Source organism: Euleptes europaea, chromosome 9 (assembly GCF_029931775.1).
Source record: "Euleptes europaea isolate rEulEur1 chromosome 9, rEulEur1.hap1, whole genome shotgun sequence".
In the NCBI taxonomy this organism is placed as follows: domain Eukaryota; kingdom Metazoa; phylum Chordata; class Lepidosauria; order Squamata; family Sphaerodactylidae; genus Euleptes; species Euleptes europaea.
In genome coordinates, this window is record NC_079320.1 from 67,892,609 (window position 1) to 67,907,795 (window position 15,187).

Consider the following 15,187-nt stretch of genomic DNA (forward strand, 5'->3'; position numbering starts at 1 on the left):
TGCACGGACAAAATGTCAACAACAAACCAATAATGAAAAGCAAATGGAAAACTGCTTTGTGTAGCAGCAGGGGAGTAGGCAGTGATTTATACTGTATTCCCCCCCACCCCCGCTTTTGTGTTTTATTAAACAACGTGAAGAAAGATGATGCACAAGTCAGCGCAGCATCTGTCAGCAGAAAGATGAGACTTGAGAATTTAAAGGAATGTTTGAGTTGCATTTCTAGTGCTGAAAAATTTGTAGGGGGAGAAGGGAGCGAGAGGTCTGGGAAGTAAAAATACGATGCACAAAAGAGCAGACACAGTGTTCTTCTTTCATGGGTGAGTGCTGGAGAGGTCGTGTTTTCCTTGGACAGGAATCAGTGACTGTCGGCCCTGACCCTTTCTATCAAATAGAAATGAAAACAAATACAGGCTAAAATTAATTACGATGCTTGAAAGGCTTTGAGAGCAGTTGCGGTGTAATTACTTAGAGTGTCAGACTGGGATTTGGGAGACACAGGTTCAAGTTCCCATTCTGTCAAGGGTGCTTGCTAGGTGACCTTGGGGCAGTTACGTGCTCTTAGCTTAACCACCTCACAGGGTTGTTGTGGGAATAAAATGAAAGAGAGGAGAACAATGGAAGCTACTTTGGGTCCCTGCAGGGGAGAAAAGAGAGGTATAAATGATGTAAATAAATGGTTTGAATGCTAATAAGGGGATTACTAAAAATTTAGCACATCATCTGAGAAGACAGAAGACAGATGTTCTTGGATGTTTGTTGGTGGGCATTGTAAAGACCGCCTTGTCTGTAGTGCACAAGATGGTGTATGTGACCTCCCATGGTCTCTAGTCAAACTGGTTTGGTGAAGTTTTGTAACTGCTACTGGAGAAGCTGAAACTAGTCCTCAAAGTATGAGCAGTGCCGTTGCTACATTTTGTTGTGTGCCCCTTTTCAGGATTACATAAATACCATAAATATGATCAGTTGTGTACGTCTTCCTCTTTATATTCTGCTTCAGCAATGTCCTGCAGTTTCAATAAACATTTCTTCCCCACCCCTGGGTTTGGCACAGTGTACACTTCTACTTTCCTGTACTAGTGTTAGCCTTTGTATGTTTTGTGTTCCTTCTTGTAGCAGAACAACCTTAGAGCCCCACGTTAGATGGGATATCTGTGACTGAATTTCTCTATATTCTCTTTACCCTTGAAGCATCTGTGGGTGGGGTGCATGATTTGGATTAGGGCAGGTGCTATAGGAAGGGGATTTAACCTCCCTTTCCCCCTTGGTACCATTTCCTGAATAGTAGCTTGGGTGTGGAGGAAGAGTGATTTCTTTTAGTTATGGGATGAGAGAAAAGACAGGTATACCTATTGTATTCCTCCCCCCCATACACAGAATTAAATAGCTATGGGGAGCTTGACTTGTTTATTTCTGCCAGAGAAATGGTGTGATAGGGAAAGGGTTTAAAGGCCCCCAACACCTTGACCCAGTTCCAAGAGGCCTGACCTTTGGTCAGTCACACAGTCTCCGCCTAGCTGACCTGTAAGGATAAATGGAGGAGAGGGGAACTATGTAAGCTTTGGTTCTCATAGATTATCCGGACTGTGTAACCGTGGTCTTGGTATTTTCTTTCCTGACGTTTCGCCCGCAGCTGTGGCAGGCATCTTCAGAGGAGTAACACTGAAGGACAGTGTCTCTCAGTGTCAAGTGTGTAGGAAGAGTAATATATAGTCAGAAGGGGGTTGGGTTTGAGCTGAGTCATTGTCCTGCAAAGTATTAAAGGTAATGTGCAAATCATTGTCCTGTAAGTATCAAGATAATGTGCTAATGAGGGTGTGGTATGTTAATGTGGAACCATTGTATCCTGAAGTGATCTGTTAACATGTGGAATCCAAGGCTAATCTGCATGGCTATTGTGGACTGTAGTCTTTGTTAGTCTGGAGGTTTCGTTGATACTTTAATGTTTTATTCTAATTACAGGAAAAACTCTTGTCCAGATCTCTTCAGAGGGGTGAAGATCTTCAATTTGACCAGGTTAGAAAGGCATTTCTGTTTCTAGAGTAGTTTAAAAAAAATATAAAATTATCTTACTAGCCAATGCTGGCAAAAAGCTGGCAAACAAATGAGTGGGTTAGTTAATAAAAATGGAAATATAAAGTTCAAATGAGAAATTAAAGGTTGAATTCCTGCTTGGTGAGGCTCTGGAGGGAAATTACAGAAGCCTTCTGTAGAAGCATTCTGGATGCCGCTAAACTCTTCTAATTTTTGGGGCAGCAAACACAGCCACCACTCTGGAATTTTTAAGGGATAGCTCGGGAAATTTTAGCTCAGGTCAACATGAGTGCAATTGCACAATTGATCGAGAAAACTGTTTGTATGAGATTTTCTCTAAAACGTTTAACTTAGGGTAGTCATTCGGTGGAAGCAATCATAGTTGACCTGAACTGAGTGATCAGTTCTGTGTATGCATAAAATCAGGTTGTAAAGAAAGTATGTTGTATTTCCTTTTTATCTCATTAATAAGCTGATATCGTCACTCAAATAGAAACACAGTACTACAACTTATGATAGTTATATTTGCAGAGGCCAAGCTCTTTACATACTCAAGAGATCCTCTCCCTCTAAATCTTGTGCTCTTGCTTTATGAAGAGCAGCACACATACACTATGTAAGCCTTCAGATAACCAACAAACTGAACTAGTGAATCCTAGCACATCCTCCCCATATAATGTAATTACACCCTTCATACACTGGTGGATGAGACCAGGCCAATGTGCAGATATTTGACAGGCTGGGAACCTGGCTAAGCTGTGCCAATCTTCAGTCTTCTACCACACATTGAGTTGAATATCTGCACAGAACTAAAGCAGAGGAGAGATGTGTAGATATTTATCCCTTGCTAATGTCAAAGGCTGAAATAAATCCCGCAATCAGAACTTTGAATGCTGCTTTCATTATTGCAAGCGTAATGTTGCTCGCCTTTTGAAACTATCTTCTTAAGGAAGAGTGACACCGAAACAAACTCAGCATGGATATCACCTTTGGGATTGGTTCTGAGGCACCCAGTGATGTCAGCCAGCCTGTACAATTATATGTGCAGTGTTGCTTGCCTGGGGCACCACACACATTAGCTACCAAACTGAAGCCTTCACACATTTATCCACAAAGCTCCAGAGTCTTCATTCATCAAAATAATGCAAGCATCTAGATAAATGTTTAGATCTTAGGGGAGATGAGGGTGGATGGGTCTTAGTTTTTCTCTTCAGGTACACAGATAATAGACCCAGTGCCATAATTGTTCATATTGTCATCTATTTTAATAATATTTAACCATATACTTAAAACAAACAAACAAAGAAAGGGAGTGTTTGAAAAGATGCTGTGTGGTAAACGACGTTACGGAACTCTCAACCTTTTCTCTTTACAGTTGATAAGCTCCATGAGCTCAGTAGCAGAGCACTGTCTCCCCTCCTTACTACGCACCTTGTTTGATTGGTACAAGCGCCAAAATGGAACGGAAGATGAATCTTACGAATACAGGCCACGATCCAGCACAAAATCTAAGGGGTGAGTGGGTGTCCCACCTTGATTGCATATGTTCTTTTAAAAAACATATTTTATTATAAATTTTATAAAACACATAAGACAATAACAAACATACACATTCACACGGTCTTTTTTCACCCTTTACTGGTAAATAATTGCCTTTTCAAAAACTTGCATTTTATATCTTAAAAAGAAGTTAATCTTCTTAATATACTGTTCTATAAGCATTGCCATTATATCTGATTTAATTATAATTGCATTCATGACTATTCCAACTACTTTCCAATTCTCCACTTAAAGATTATGCAATATTTATTATAGCTATTCTTAATTAAGCTTATTCTCCCCCTCTGGCTTGGCTGCACCCTCTATTTCTACTTTTTATTACATTTGAAGTCAGTTATCAAATCATTTCAGCTTATACGATTTAGGATATACATGTTACTATGCATCTAAATACTAATATCTACTAACTTCTACTTTACTGTATTACACCTTAAGTTTTGCATATTCCTAATAAGACGCCCATTTCTTCTGAAATTCTTCCATCGATTCTCCTTTTAACAAATTGGATAGTTTCGCCATCACTGTGTATTCGGCCATCTTAGACTGCATATATTCTTATGTTTATGGCATGGGAAAATGAAGTTCAGTTTTTCATGGGAAACCATAACACTGTCTATTGCTGTTATTCCTGACATTACTTTTAGAAGCCTCATGGGTCGCGGGAGTTCTCTTGTAGTTCATTTCCTACTGGATGTTTCATTGTAAGTTTTTGTTTCTGCTACACTAAGAAATTGCAGATGTGAGGTGTATTTGGGGAGGAGCAAAGGACCCGCTCAGGATTGTTATCTATGCAAGGCAATGAAAAATATGAGGCATGTGATGATATATATGAATGTATTTCTGTATAAGGGGGGAAAGATTTATGCTATGCTAAATTTTTCTTTCAGGGATGAGCAGCAGCGTGAGAGAGATTATCTACTTGAAAGGAGGGACTTAGCTGTAGATTTTATTTTTTGCTTAGTTTTAGTAGAAGTTCTAAAACAGGTAAGCTCTTTAACTTCTGCAAGCTATGTACGTTCCTGGTAATCTTTTTGCTTTTAATTGTTTAAACTACTGAATATTTCCATAGTCTGCTTAAGTTCTTACATGAAAAGCTGAGGCCTAATCCTTTCAACTGCCCTAAAGCATTCTTTGTTTTCTAGTTTTTTTCCCCTCCTTCAAATATAGATCCATTAAATCAAAGTTTTTATTCCAATGGGGGGAAATATATGTGATACTGATGTCACTGAGCCAAATGCTATTAAAATTTGGAAGATGCACTTTGTAAAAGGAAAAAAAAGGTTGAGCTTTCTAGAAGGCAAAGGTTTTACCCCTACTACTTTGCAAAGTAGCACATATTTTTGCCTCTGGATATACCTAACCTGCATTGATGGTTGCCTTCTTTTTTAATATTCATTTCCCATTAGAGAGAAATTGGCAAGGTCAAAAAATGTTGGCCAGGATCTATTGTGGCATGCAGTCCCATTGAGGAAAATGTTTAAAACTGGCAATTGCTCAGTTTTTTGGAAATACGTATATATGTGTGTCAAAATCTCCTGTGCTGGGGAAATTTTGTTCCCTGGGATTTGTCTTCAGATTCAGTTCAGATGTCAAGTGCTATGGGTTCCTCCTTTCCTGTGCAGATTCCCTCCCCCTTTCTTGGTTGCGTAGCCACAGTTTGTCAGGATATCCAAATCAGGCCAACTGTTCTTGGTCCTAACCCAGGATTACTTCCACACCATTATATGAAAACCCTCTTCAAACCACAGTGAACCACAGGCTACTTTAAAGGGTGCTTTTTGCCCCCTTCATAGCTGAAATTATTTTTGTTTGGCAGTGAGGGGAAGTGGGTATCTAAGGAAAAGCTTTCCCCCCCCCTCTGATTCTAGTAAATCCATTGCCACTATTCCTAGACTTTCCTACCTTCAAAAGGGTCAGAGACCTTAAAAGCTTGTATGATCTGCACCTGGCAAGAGAATTAGGGCTGAGAGATGTGTGGCAGAGTCCCTGTCTGGTATATATCTTAAGGAGCTGAAGCAATCTGTCACCTGCCCCCTCCCCCCATGCTCACCTGTCCCTAACAATTCATTGCTCCTGGAGTACAATAAATATGCTCATTCTCCATGGTTTTTGTTTTATATTTGCAGACTCATGTTTTTCTGCATACTTACTTCAAGTGAGGCCTGTTTCATTGCCTTACTGTTAAATTCGGGATCATTAAGTTTGCTATTGGAGAGAGATGATGCTGTGATCATGCAGCTTGGGTTAATGATTGATCATGGTGTCAGCCTTAGGGGTTTTACCAAATTTATTTTCTGTTGTATAAATGAAAGGAGAAGAGGTCTCCCATGTCCCGAGACTGGATTTGAGTAATAGGGTAGTGTTTCCGTTGATGTGAGGGAAATAGTGTTTTATTCTTCTTTTATCCTTTCCCTCCTTTATCCTTTCCCAGGCTTATAATCATATTTATATGTAATCATAATGTGTGAATAATTCTCTAAAACTATAAATGGAAGCTTCTTTAATATGTTCTGGTTGAATATCAAGTGAGTAAAATCAGGCGCTGGTAACTTTCAACACCTCAGAAATTAATCTGAAATCTTCAGATAATACACATTGGTGAAATCAAATCTGTCTGGATACTTTTGAAACCTTTATGTGGCTTCCCAGTAGTGAGCTTTATTTCATTTCTTAAAAACTCAATTTTCAAGCACATTGTTTAAATGGGTACCTTACACTGTTGTCTGAATCGCAGGTATGTGTTTGTCTAATCTTCGTGTGATTTGCATTTTAATAGAACATTTAAGCACTAAGGATAAGCAAAATGTGCAATCTTTTACAGATACCTGTTCATCCAGTGCCAGATCCTTTAGTTCATGAAGTTCTGAATTTGGCTTTTAAGCACTTTAAACACAAGGAAGGGTAAGCACATTTTTTGTTGTTGTTGCAAATATATTTAAAATTTCTTCAAAATGCCAACAGATTGTTTTATTTGATTAGTTGGCTGGATGTTATTGCATGTTAGTGAAACTTTTTTGAGACCAAAAAGACTGCATCTTAAAGGGAAATGTACAAGAAAAAGCTTAATTTAAGAGGTCATTTTATATATACACAGATATATCTATCTATATATGTAAGTGTGTGTGTGCGCGTAATGTATAGTAACATCAGCAGCTTGGAGAAGGTGTAGCCATGTAAAATAGGATAAATTTATATCCTTAGTATGTTGTATCAGTTTAAGATACTGTAGATAGTTCTGTTTTGGTGTACTGCTTATACCTGTGGAAAGGAATTGCCAGCTCATGCCATACATATAAAATGTAATGGTTATTATACAGGTTACTTGCTTCTTTTCTGCATAGAAATACTTTTTGTTCAGAAATTCATCATTTGCTGTAGCAGCCATTGTTCATTACGTATATAATATAAATATATGTAATTCTGATGTGTATGCATAAAATTAATCTACATATAATATATGTAGATTTGAAGTGTAAGCATAAGATTAAATGCTGGCGTAAACGATCAAGGGGTTTCTTTCTCTACTTAATTTCAAAGCGCCTTCTAGCAGATGATGAATTTCTGACATTTGTATACAGTGCTATAGATTACCGTTATTAGTGAGTAATAACATCTTTGTGGCTTTTAATTTTTCTGTACATTGTTTTTTCATTGCAGGTATTCAGGAACCAATACTGGGAATGTGCATGTTATTGCAGATTTATATGCAGAAGTGATAGGGGTTCTTGCACAATCAAAGTAAGTTGCTCCTTTTATGCTAGGATTCCAAGATGCAGAATCTTCCTCTTTTGAACCTTGTCTGTGTATAAACTTCTATGAACAATTACAGCGAGTGAATCTCTGTGTTAACTTCCATTTTCTACTGGTTCATACCAAATTAGTAGATAAGAGACAAGTAGCCTTTCACATGTCTCCTGGTTTTGTCACATTTAAGTGTTTCCTCATCCCTTTTTTCATTGGGGAGAAATGAGCTTCAGTGAGCTAACTTACTAACTAGGAAACTGAATTATCAAAACTCTCTAAAAGTGGCATAGTATGGAATGGTAGGGGAATATATGAGCTTAGAATAGAAGCTGTTAAAATCATAATCCAGATTTATTTATTTTTGCCATCAAGTCACAGTTGACTTATGGTGACCCTGGAAGGTTTTCAAGGCAATAGACATTCATAGGTGGTTTGCCATTGCTTTGCCTCAGTGTCACAACCCTGGTATTCCTTGAAGGTCTCCCATCTAAATACTAGCCAGGGCTGACCCTGTATAGCTTCTGAGCTCTGATGATATCAGGCTCGCCTGGGGCTATCCAGGTCAGGGCCCCAGATAATTTTGGGGTCACCCAAATGTCCCAGGTCTGTTCATACTGAATTTAAAATGTTTCTTTTTGATAATGGAGTTTGCAGTACAATTATTAGAATATGGGTAGGAAAATCTCCTTGGTATTGGAATAATTTACAAAATAATTAATAGCTTTGGTCACTTGCTTTTTTCTGTAATGTAGGTTTCAGGCTGTTAGAAAGAAGTTTGTCACAGAATTAAAGGAATTGAGACAAAAAGAACAGAGTCCTCATGTGGTACAAAGTATCATCAGCTTAATTATGGGGATGAAGTTTTTCAGAGTAAAAATGTATCCTGTGGAGGATTTTGAAGCATCATTTCAGTTCATGCAGGTAAATGTGCTCCTTTCACTTTTGAGCTAAAATGGGTTGGGGTTTGGGCCATGCTATAGTACACATTACTGTGCACAAAAGCCATGTAATGCATTTTATTGGCACCAGTCAGAATAACATACAACCATGTGCCAGCTTCTGAGTTCTCTAGAACACTTTATCAGGCTAGATGCTTTGAAAAAGGGCATGTCCTCATAAAAGGTATTACATGGCTATTGTCTTTGGATTTTTGCTTTGAAACAACATGGCTAACAGCATCCATTATTGGTTCTTGTAGGTTATCTGGGCTGTGTAACCGTGGTCTTGGTATTTTCTTTCCTGACGTTTCGCCAGCAGCTGTGGCAGGCATCTTCAGAGGAGTAACACTGAAGGACAGTGTCTCTCAGCGTCAAGTGTGTAGGAAGAGTAATATATACCGTATATACTCGCGTATAAGCCGACTTTTTCAGCCCCAAAAAAGGGCTGAAAAAGCCGAACTCGGCTTATACGCGGGTCAATACGGTAGGGGAGGGGGGAGGAGGGAGGAGGGAACTTACTGCCGCTGCCGGGCCCACGCCGCTTCCTTCTGCCAAGAGCTGTCTGGGGCGGCCTCCTGCAGCTGCAGGGAGGCTGCCCCGGCCCTCGCCCGGCCGCGCCGCCGCTCCTCGCAGCCGAGAGCAGCCTGGGGCAGCCTGGGGCGGCGGCCCCGGCCCTCGCCCGGCAGCCCCGGCCCTCGCCCGGCAGCCCCGGCCCTCGCCGCGCCGCCGCTTCTCGTGGCCGAGGGCGGCCTGGGGCGGCGGCCTTGGCCCTCGCCCGGCCGCCCCGGCCCTCGCCTGGCCGCGCCGCCGCTCCTCGCAGCCGAGAGCGGCCTGGGGCGGCCTTCTGCAGCTGCAGGGAGGCTGCCCCGGCCCTCACCTGGTTGTGACGCCGCCGCCGCCAGGCCCGCGCCGCTTGCTGCCGGGAGCCCAGGTAAGCCTGTGGGGGGGGGAGGGGTTATAAGCCGACCCTCGGCTTATACGCGGGTGCCTAATTTTCCCCCATTTTGGGGGAGAAATTAGGCACCTCGGCTTATACGCGGGTCGGCTTATACATGGGTATATACGGTAGTCAGAAAGGGGTTGGGTTGAGCTGAATCATTGTCCTGCAAAAAGTATCAAAGGTAATGTGCTAATCATTGTCCTGTAAGTATCAAGATAATGTGCTAATGAGGGTGTGGTATGTTAATATGGAACCATTGTATCCTGAAGTGATCTGTTAATGTGTGAAATCCAAAGCTAATCTGCATGGCTATTGCTGACTGTAGTCTTTGTTAGTCTGGAGGTTTTCAGGACAGGAAGCCAAGCCTTATTCATTCTTAAACTCTCTTCTTTTCTGTTAAAGTTGTGCTGATGTTTATGAATTTCAATGGCTTCTCTGCAATCTGACAAAATAGTTGGTAGAATTGTCCAGTCTTTCAGTGTCTTGGAATAAGACCCTGTGTCCTGTTTGTGTCAGTTTGTGATTCAGCTCAACCCAACCCCTTTCTGACTATATATTACTCTTCCTACACACTTGACGCTGAGAGACACTGTCCTTCAGTGTTACTCCTCTGAAGATGCCTGCCACAGCTGCTGGTGAAACGTCAGGAAAGAAAATACCAAGACCACGGTTACACAGCCCAGATAACCTACAAGAACCAATGAACTCTGACCATGAAAGCCTTCGACAATAGCATCCATTATGTTTGACAATAAAGGTTTTTGTATCTTAAAAAACCTGAATCAGCCTTCTTCATTTGCTAAGACAGAGCTTTTAAAGATCAAGATAATACATTTTAATAATGCAAATTATCAAAGTTAAGTGTATCTTCCTCCATATAGCTCACCAATCATTATATTTAGTAAAGCTGAATGTGCTGTGTTTGAATTTTTACATGGCTAATAACCTTATGGGTATGGGAATATTACTGCAGTCCAGAGACATGAGTGGTGGTGGTATCTGTGCTGCTGGAAGCTGCATCTGAGATGTGTGAGAAAATCAACCTCCTAGGTAGCACAAAGGAGCGACCATTCTCACTGTGTCTATGTGACAATCTCATTGGGCTTTCTTGCTCATGGCTGGACTCATGATTATTTAGTTGCTGATCAAAATGATGAGCCGCAAAAATCTGATAACTTTTTTTTTCTTATCCCTGTAGGAATGCGCACAGTATTTCTTGGAAGTAAAAGATAAAGACATCAAGCACTCACTTGCTGGGTTGTTTGTGGAAATTCTCATCCCTGTTGCTGCTGTAAGTAGATTTCATTCTTCCACAAGTGGAGCATGACTATGACTTCCTCCCCCCTCAATGGAAGGTGTAGCTGAGATAAAGAACTCACCCCAAAAAAAACATGTTGGTGCCTGTTTGTCCATCCTTACTTATAATATGAACGAGGTCCATTTTTTTCCTGCCATGCTTGATGAGTACGGCTAACGTGCATTAAAATATGCTCAAGGTATTGGGGAGATTAGAACTAATGTTTGTTAGTTCTGTTATTTCAAAACATGCATTAAATTTATAAACCAAGAGGACCAAAGCATTGCATCTTAAATAAAGAAGCCCATGCTAGACAAAATCTAAATAGTCTTTAAGGTTCCATGGGACTTCTGTTCATTTTTTCTTTTTTGACGATCATGAATGAAAACCTTATTGTGTAGAATATAGAAGTACATTGACAATGCAATCCTATACAGATAGATCATGATGGGTACCCATGTTAGTCTGTCTGTAGCTGTAGAAAAGAGCAAGAGTCCAGTAGCATCTTAAAGACTAGCAAATTTTCTGGCAGGGTATGAGTTTTCATGAGTCACAGCTCATTTCTTCAGATACCCGAGGAAGTGCGCTGTGACTCACCAAAGCTCATACCCGGCCAGAAAATTTGTTTGCATTTAAGGTGCCACTGGACTCGTGCTCTTTTCTAATCCTATGCAGAGTTACTCCTGTCTAAGCCCATTGAAATGAATGGACTAACTCTGCATAGGATTGCACTGTTAATCTTCGAAAAGCACCTTCTGTATTCATATGGATCTAGATTTCAAGTAATGACTTTGTTAAAATCAAGATGGTTAACCAGTTAAATGACTTTTGCGGTTGTTTTTTTTTAATAACTGGATTTTGAGTACGGGTATATTTTAGATATTGGGCTGAATCTTACTAATCTGTTACACTTGCAGTGGCACTTTCCTTTGGTGCCGAGAACCTTCTGCAGAGGAAAGCACCACCATAAAAAAAAGAATGGATCCTTCAGATCCAATCCAATATTTAGTAAGGACAAAATCTCAAGCCTCCAAGAATCTTCAGATCATACATTCACCAATGTCTTATAATTGGGCATGTGATGTGTATTACTCTTGACAGCACAATTGAAAAATTCCATTCTCGTTCTGGGCTCTCCAGGCATCTTGCAACTGTGGGTTTTACCATCACGTGCCCAGGGAGGCAGGACTAAAAGCTTCACTTCCTGTCTTCCTGGGCGGGATCTCCACCCACATCCAGTTTTTCGTCTGCCTTGTATAGGGAAGCAGCTTCGCCGATAGGCTCCGCCATAGGAGTACCCTTTCACCCGGGATTTTCCTCTGTCTTTTGATTCTTTACCCTCTGTTACCTTGGCTCTTCACTTCCTAATTCCTCCTCCTCCAAAAAAAAAAAAAAAAGGAGAGAGAGAGACCTAGCCTCCCTCCGGCTTCTTTTACCTTCCCCCCCTCCTCCCACTTCCCCCTCTTCGCTCCGGAGAGCAAGATGATTGGCGAACGGGGCAACTCGGACGAGGAGCTCCTCTCCGAGGGGGAGAACGACCGAGCCCTCGTCGCCTCGACAGGGCGGAGTCGCAAGAGAAATTCCAACGGCCGCCTTTGTGGTTCCGCAGAATCGGGCACGGAGAACCCAGGCGCCTCAAAAGCGCCGCGCGCCGCAAATCCGGGCGCGGAGGTTTTGGGCGCCACAAAGAGAGCACGCTCTGCCGAGCCGCTCGAAAATGGCGCCCATGGGTTCCCGCGCAGCGGCGAGTCAAGCAGCGGCATGCCGGTCATGAGTACTCCGCCAGGGGAAGGCGCGCCTTTTAAAAGCGGGGGGGGGGGGCGCATGCACGTTTGCCCCAGATTCTCCACTTTCCCGCGGGGAAGCCTTTAATTTGTTTACGAGGGTTATGGAAAAGCAGGCACAGATGCTGCAGGCTTTTAGCGAGTCCCTCTCCCCTCTGTTCAGGTCCTTGGGGAAATTTTCGCAGGATAGTGCTACGAGCTCAGACTCTGGAGACCCTCAGGGCACAACTGGTGAGGGCCCCCTAGAGACAAGAGGGCCGGGATGGAACACAAAGGCGGCAAGGAAATCCTCCCGCGCTCGTCAGAACAGGGCCCCCCTGGAGGATGACTCATCCATTTTGGGTGATTCCGAAGGGGGGGAGAGCAGAGAGGAGGGCGAATTTGACTCCGGCGAAGACAACCCTCTGGTTTGGGAGGAACAACAGCCTCGCCTCTTTGGGGCAGAGGACTTTCAGAACCTACTAACAAAGGCCCTAGTTGCCCTAGACCTGAATGAAGAGCCAGACCCGGCTCCAGTGACTACCAGCACTAAGAAAAAAGGGGATGAGGAATTTTTTCCCAGGTCCCAGCCCCGGCAACATGCCTTTCCTTTCCCAGAATATTTTGAAAACCAGGTCAAAGCAGAATTAGACAAACCCCTGGCCAACAGACAGTTTCCAGCCAGCGTCAAGAGGCTCTACGCCATGACACCTCAGGCGATGGAACTTTTACGGGTACCTCTCATTGATGCCCCAGTCGCCGCAGTCCACTCCCCGGACCTACCCGCTGAGGATGGCATGGGCAACATAAGGGACCCCATGGACAGAAAGGCCGAGAATCTAACCAAGAAAATTCATGACTCCTCGGCACTAGCCATTCAAGCCTCAGCAGCCACTTCAATCATGGCCAGAGCATCCATAGTTTGGATTAGAAAGATAGCTCAGCTGTATTCAGGTGAGAACCGCAGGGTTCTAGAGGGCCTTAATTGCCTCTCCAATGCGGCTGCTTTCATGGCAGATGCGTCCTTTGACTCAATGACCTTCGCAGCCCGCAGCCGATCCTCCACCATAGCAGTGAGGAGGTCCCTGTGGTTGAGGCCTTGGCAGAATGAGTTCAAAACCAAGTCACTCACCCTTTCCTACCCCTTCAAAGGAGGGAAGCTGTTTGGGGAGAGGCTTGAAAAGATCCTGGTCGAGGACAAGGATAAGAGGAAGATTCTACCAAGGTCAGCTAGAAAGGATAGGAAATTCACCACTTCCTACCCTTCCTTCAGGTCCTTCCACACACTACCACGTTCCAGACCAGACCAGCGCAGAGATGGCTGGAACAGCTCCAGGGGCTCCTTTCGCAGGGGGTGGTGGAAAGTTTTTTCGTCCCCAACAGGGCCAACAGCATTTCCACCCCAAGGGAGACAAGTTCTCCAAGGGCAATAAGCCATGACGCCAAACAACTGGCAGTGGGGGGAAGACTGCAGCACTTCAGCCACAAGTGGGTTCCCCCCCCCCCACACACAGACGTTTGGGTATCCCGGGTGGTGTCCGAGGGATATCGAATAGAGTTTGTGAACACACCAAAAAGCAGATTCCTGAGGTCCCCCACATCACAAAAGAAAGAAAAGCACCAGAGAACCCTGGCAGCCATAAACCATCTCATTTCCATGCAGGCTATAGAGGCAGTTCCCTCCACGGAGATTGGCAGTGGGACTTATTCAGTCTTCTTTACAGTCCCAAAACGCAACGGGGACTGGAGGGCTATCCTGAACCTGAAGCCCCTGAACAGGGCTGTAAGGTACAGAAGGTTCAGGATGGAGACGTTGAAATCCATCATAGAGGCCCTGCAGCCAGGGGACTTCATGACGTCCTTGGATCTGAAAGAAGCCTACCTGCACATCCTCATTCATCCAATGCACAGGAGGTTTCTCCGCTTTTACTACTCAGGGAAACATTACCAATTCAGGGCCCTCCCCTTCGGATTGGGCTCCGCTCCTCGAGTGTTCACCAAGGTACTTATAACCTTGGTGGCCACCCTCAGACAGGAGGGAATAAGAGTTTTTCCCTACTTGGACGATTTGCTGATCTGTTCCAGGTCGGTACCGGAAGCAGAGGCCCACACACACAAGGTAGTACAGACTCTATCAGAGCATGGCTTCCTGATAAATTTGGAGAAAAGCCAGTTGACACCCACTCAGCGCCTACGCCATCTAGGGATCATTCTGGACACCAGCAGGAATTTAGTCTCCCTGCCTCCAGACAAGATACAAAAAATCAGATCCGTCGTCTTAACACTGCTAAGGGCAAAATCGGGGAAAGTAATGTTTCTAACCAAGTTGATGGGTCTAATGGTTTCTTGCCTGAGTTGTGTTCCCTGGGCCAGGTTCCACTCGAGACCGCTTCAGAGTCTTCTGCAGCCTCACCAGCAGTTGATCGCCAAAAAGTTAAACAAGAGCCTACTACTGGACCAGAGCTTCCGGTCCAGCCTACTGTGGTGGCACAACTCAAGGAACCTCAGCAAGGGGCTGCCCTTCCTGATGGAGGATCAGATCCAGATTCACATGGACGCCAGCATGGAAGGATGGGGAGCGACATGCCTGTCTCACATATCCCAAGGAACGTGGTCAAGGTCCGAAAAAGGTCTTCACATAAACGTCCTCGAGCTCAGAGCCATCCGCCTAGCCCTGATCCAGTTTCAAGACACGCTTCGCCATCGTCACGTCCTTGTGAGAACGGACAATGTGTCAGCCAAGGCACACATAAACAAGCAACGGGGCTCCAGGTCGTCAAGGCTTCACAAGGAAGCAGTCCTCATATTCACCTGGGCAGAAAAGAACCTCCGGTCCATCTCGGCGGAACATGTCAGAGGGGTCCTAAATCTCCAAGCCGACTGGCTGAGTCGCCAGACATTCGACGAGGGG

At 43.6% G+C, this 15,187-nt stretch overlaps 1 protein-coding gene across 1 annotated transcript in view; it reads left to right on the top strand.

The window, feature by feature from the left end:
• Positions 1–15,187, top strand: part of FRYL (FRY like transcription coactivator) — a 165,233-nt gene that overhangs the window by 43,121 nt on the left and 106,925 nt on the right. Inside the window, exons 3-9 of the mRNA XM_056855634.1 lie at positions 1,963–2,016; positions 3,410–3,549; positions 4,482–4,578; positions 6,416–6,495; positions 7,252–7,332; positions 8,091–8,259; positions 10,415–10,507. Coding sequence (XP_056711612.1) covers positions 1,963–2,016; positions 3,410–3,549; positions 4,482–4,578; positions 6,416–6,495; positions 7,252–7,332; positions 8,091–8,259; positions 10,415–10,507 — 714 coding nt within the window. The remainder of the gene's footprint in view (positions 1–1,962; positions 2,017–3,409; positions 3,550–4,481; positions 4,579–6,415; positions 6,496–7,251; positions 7,333–8,090; positions 8,260–10,414; positions 10,508–15,187) is intronic.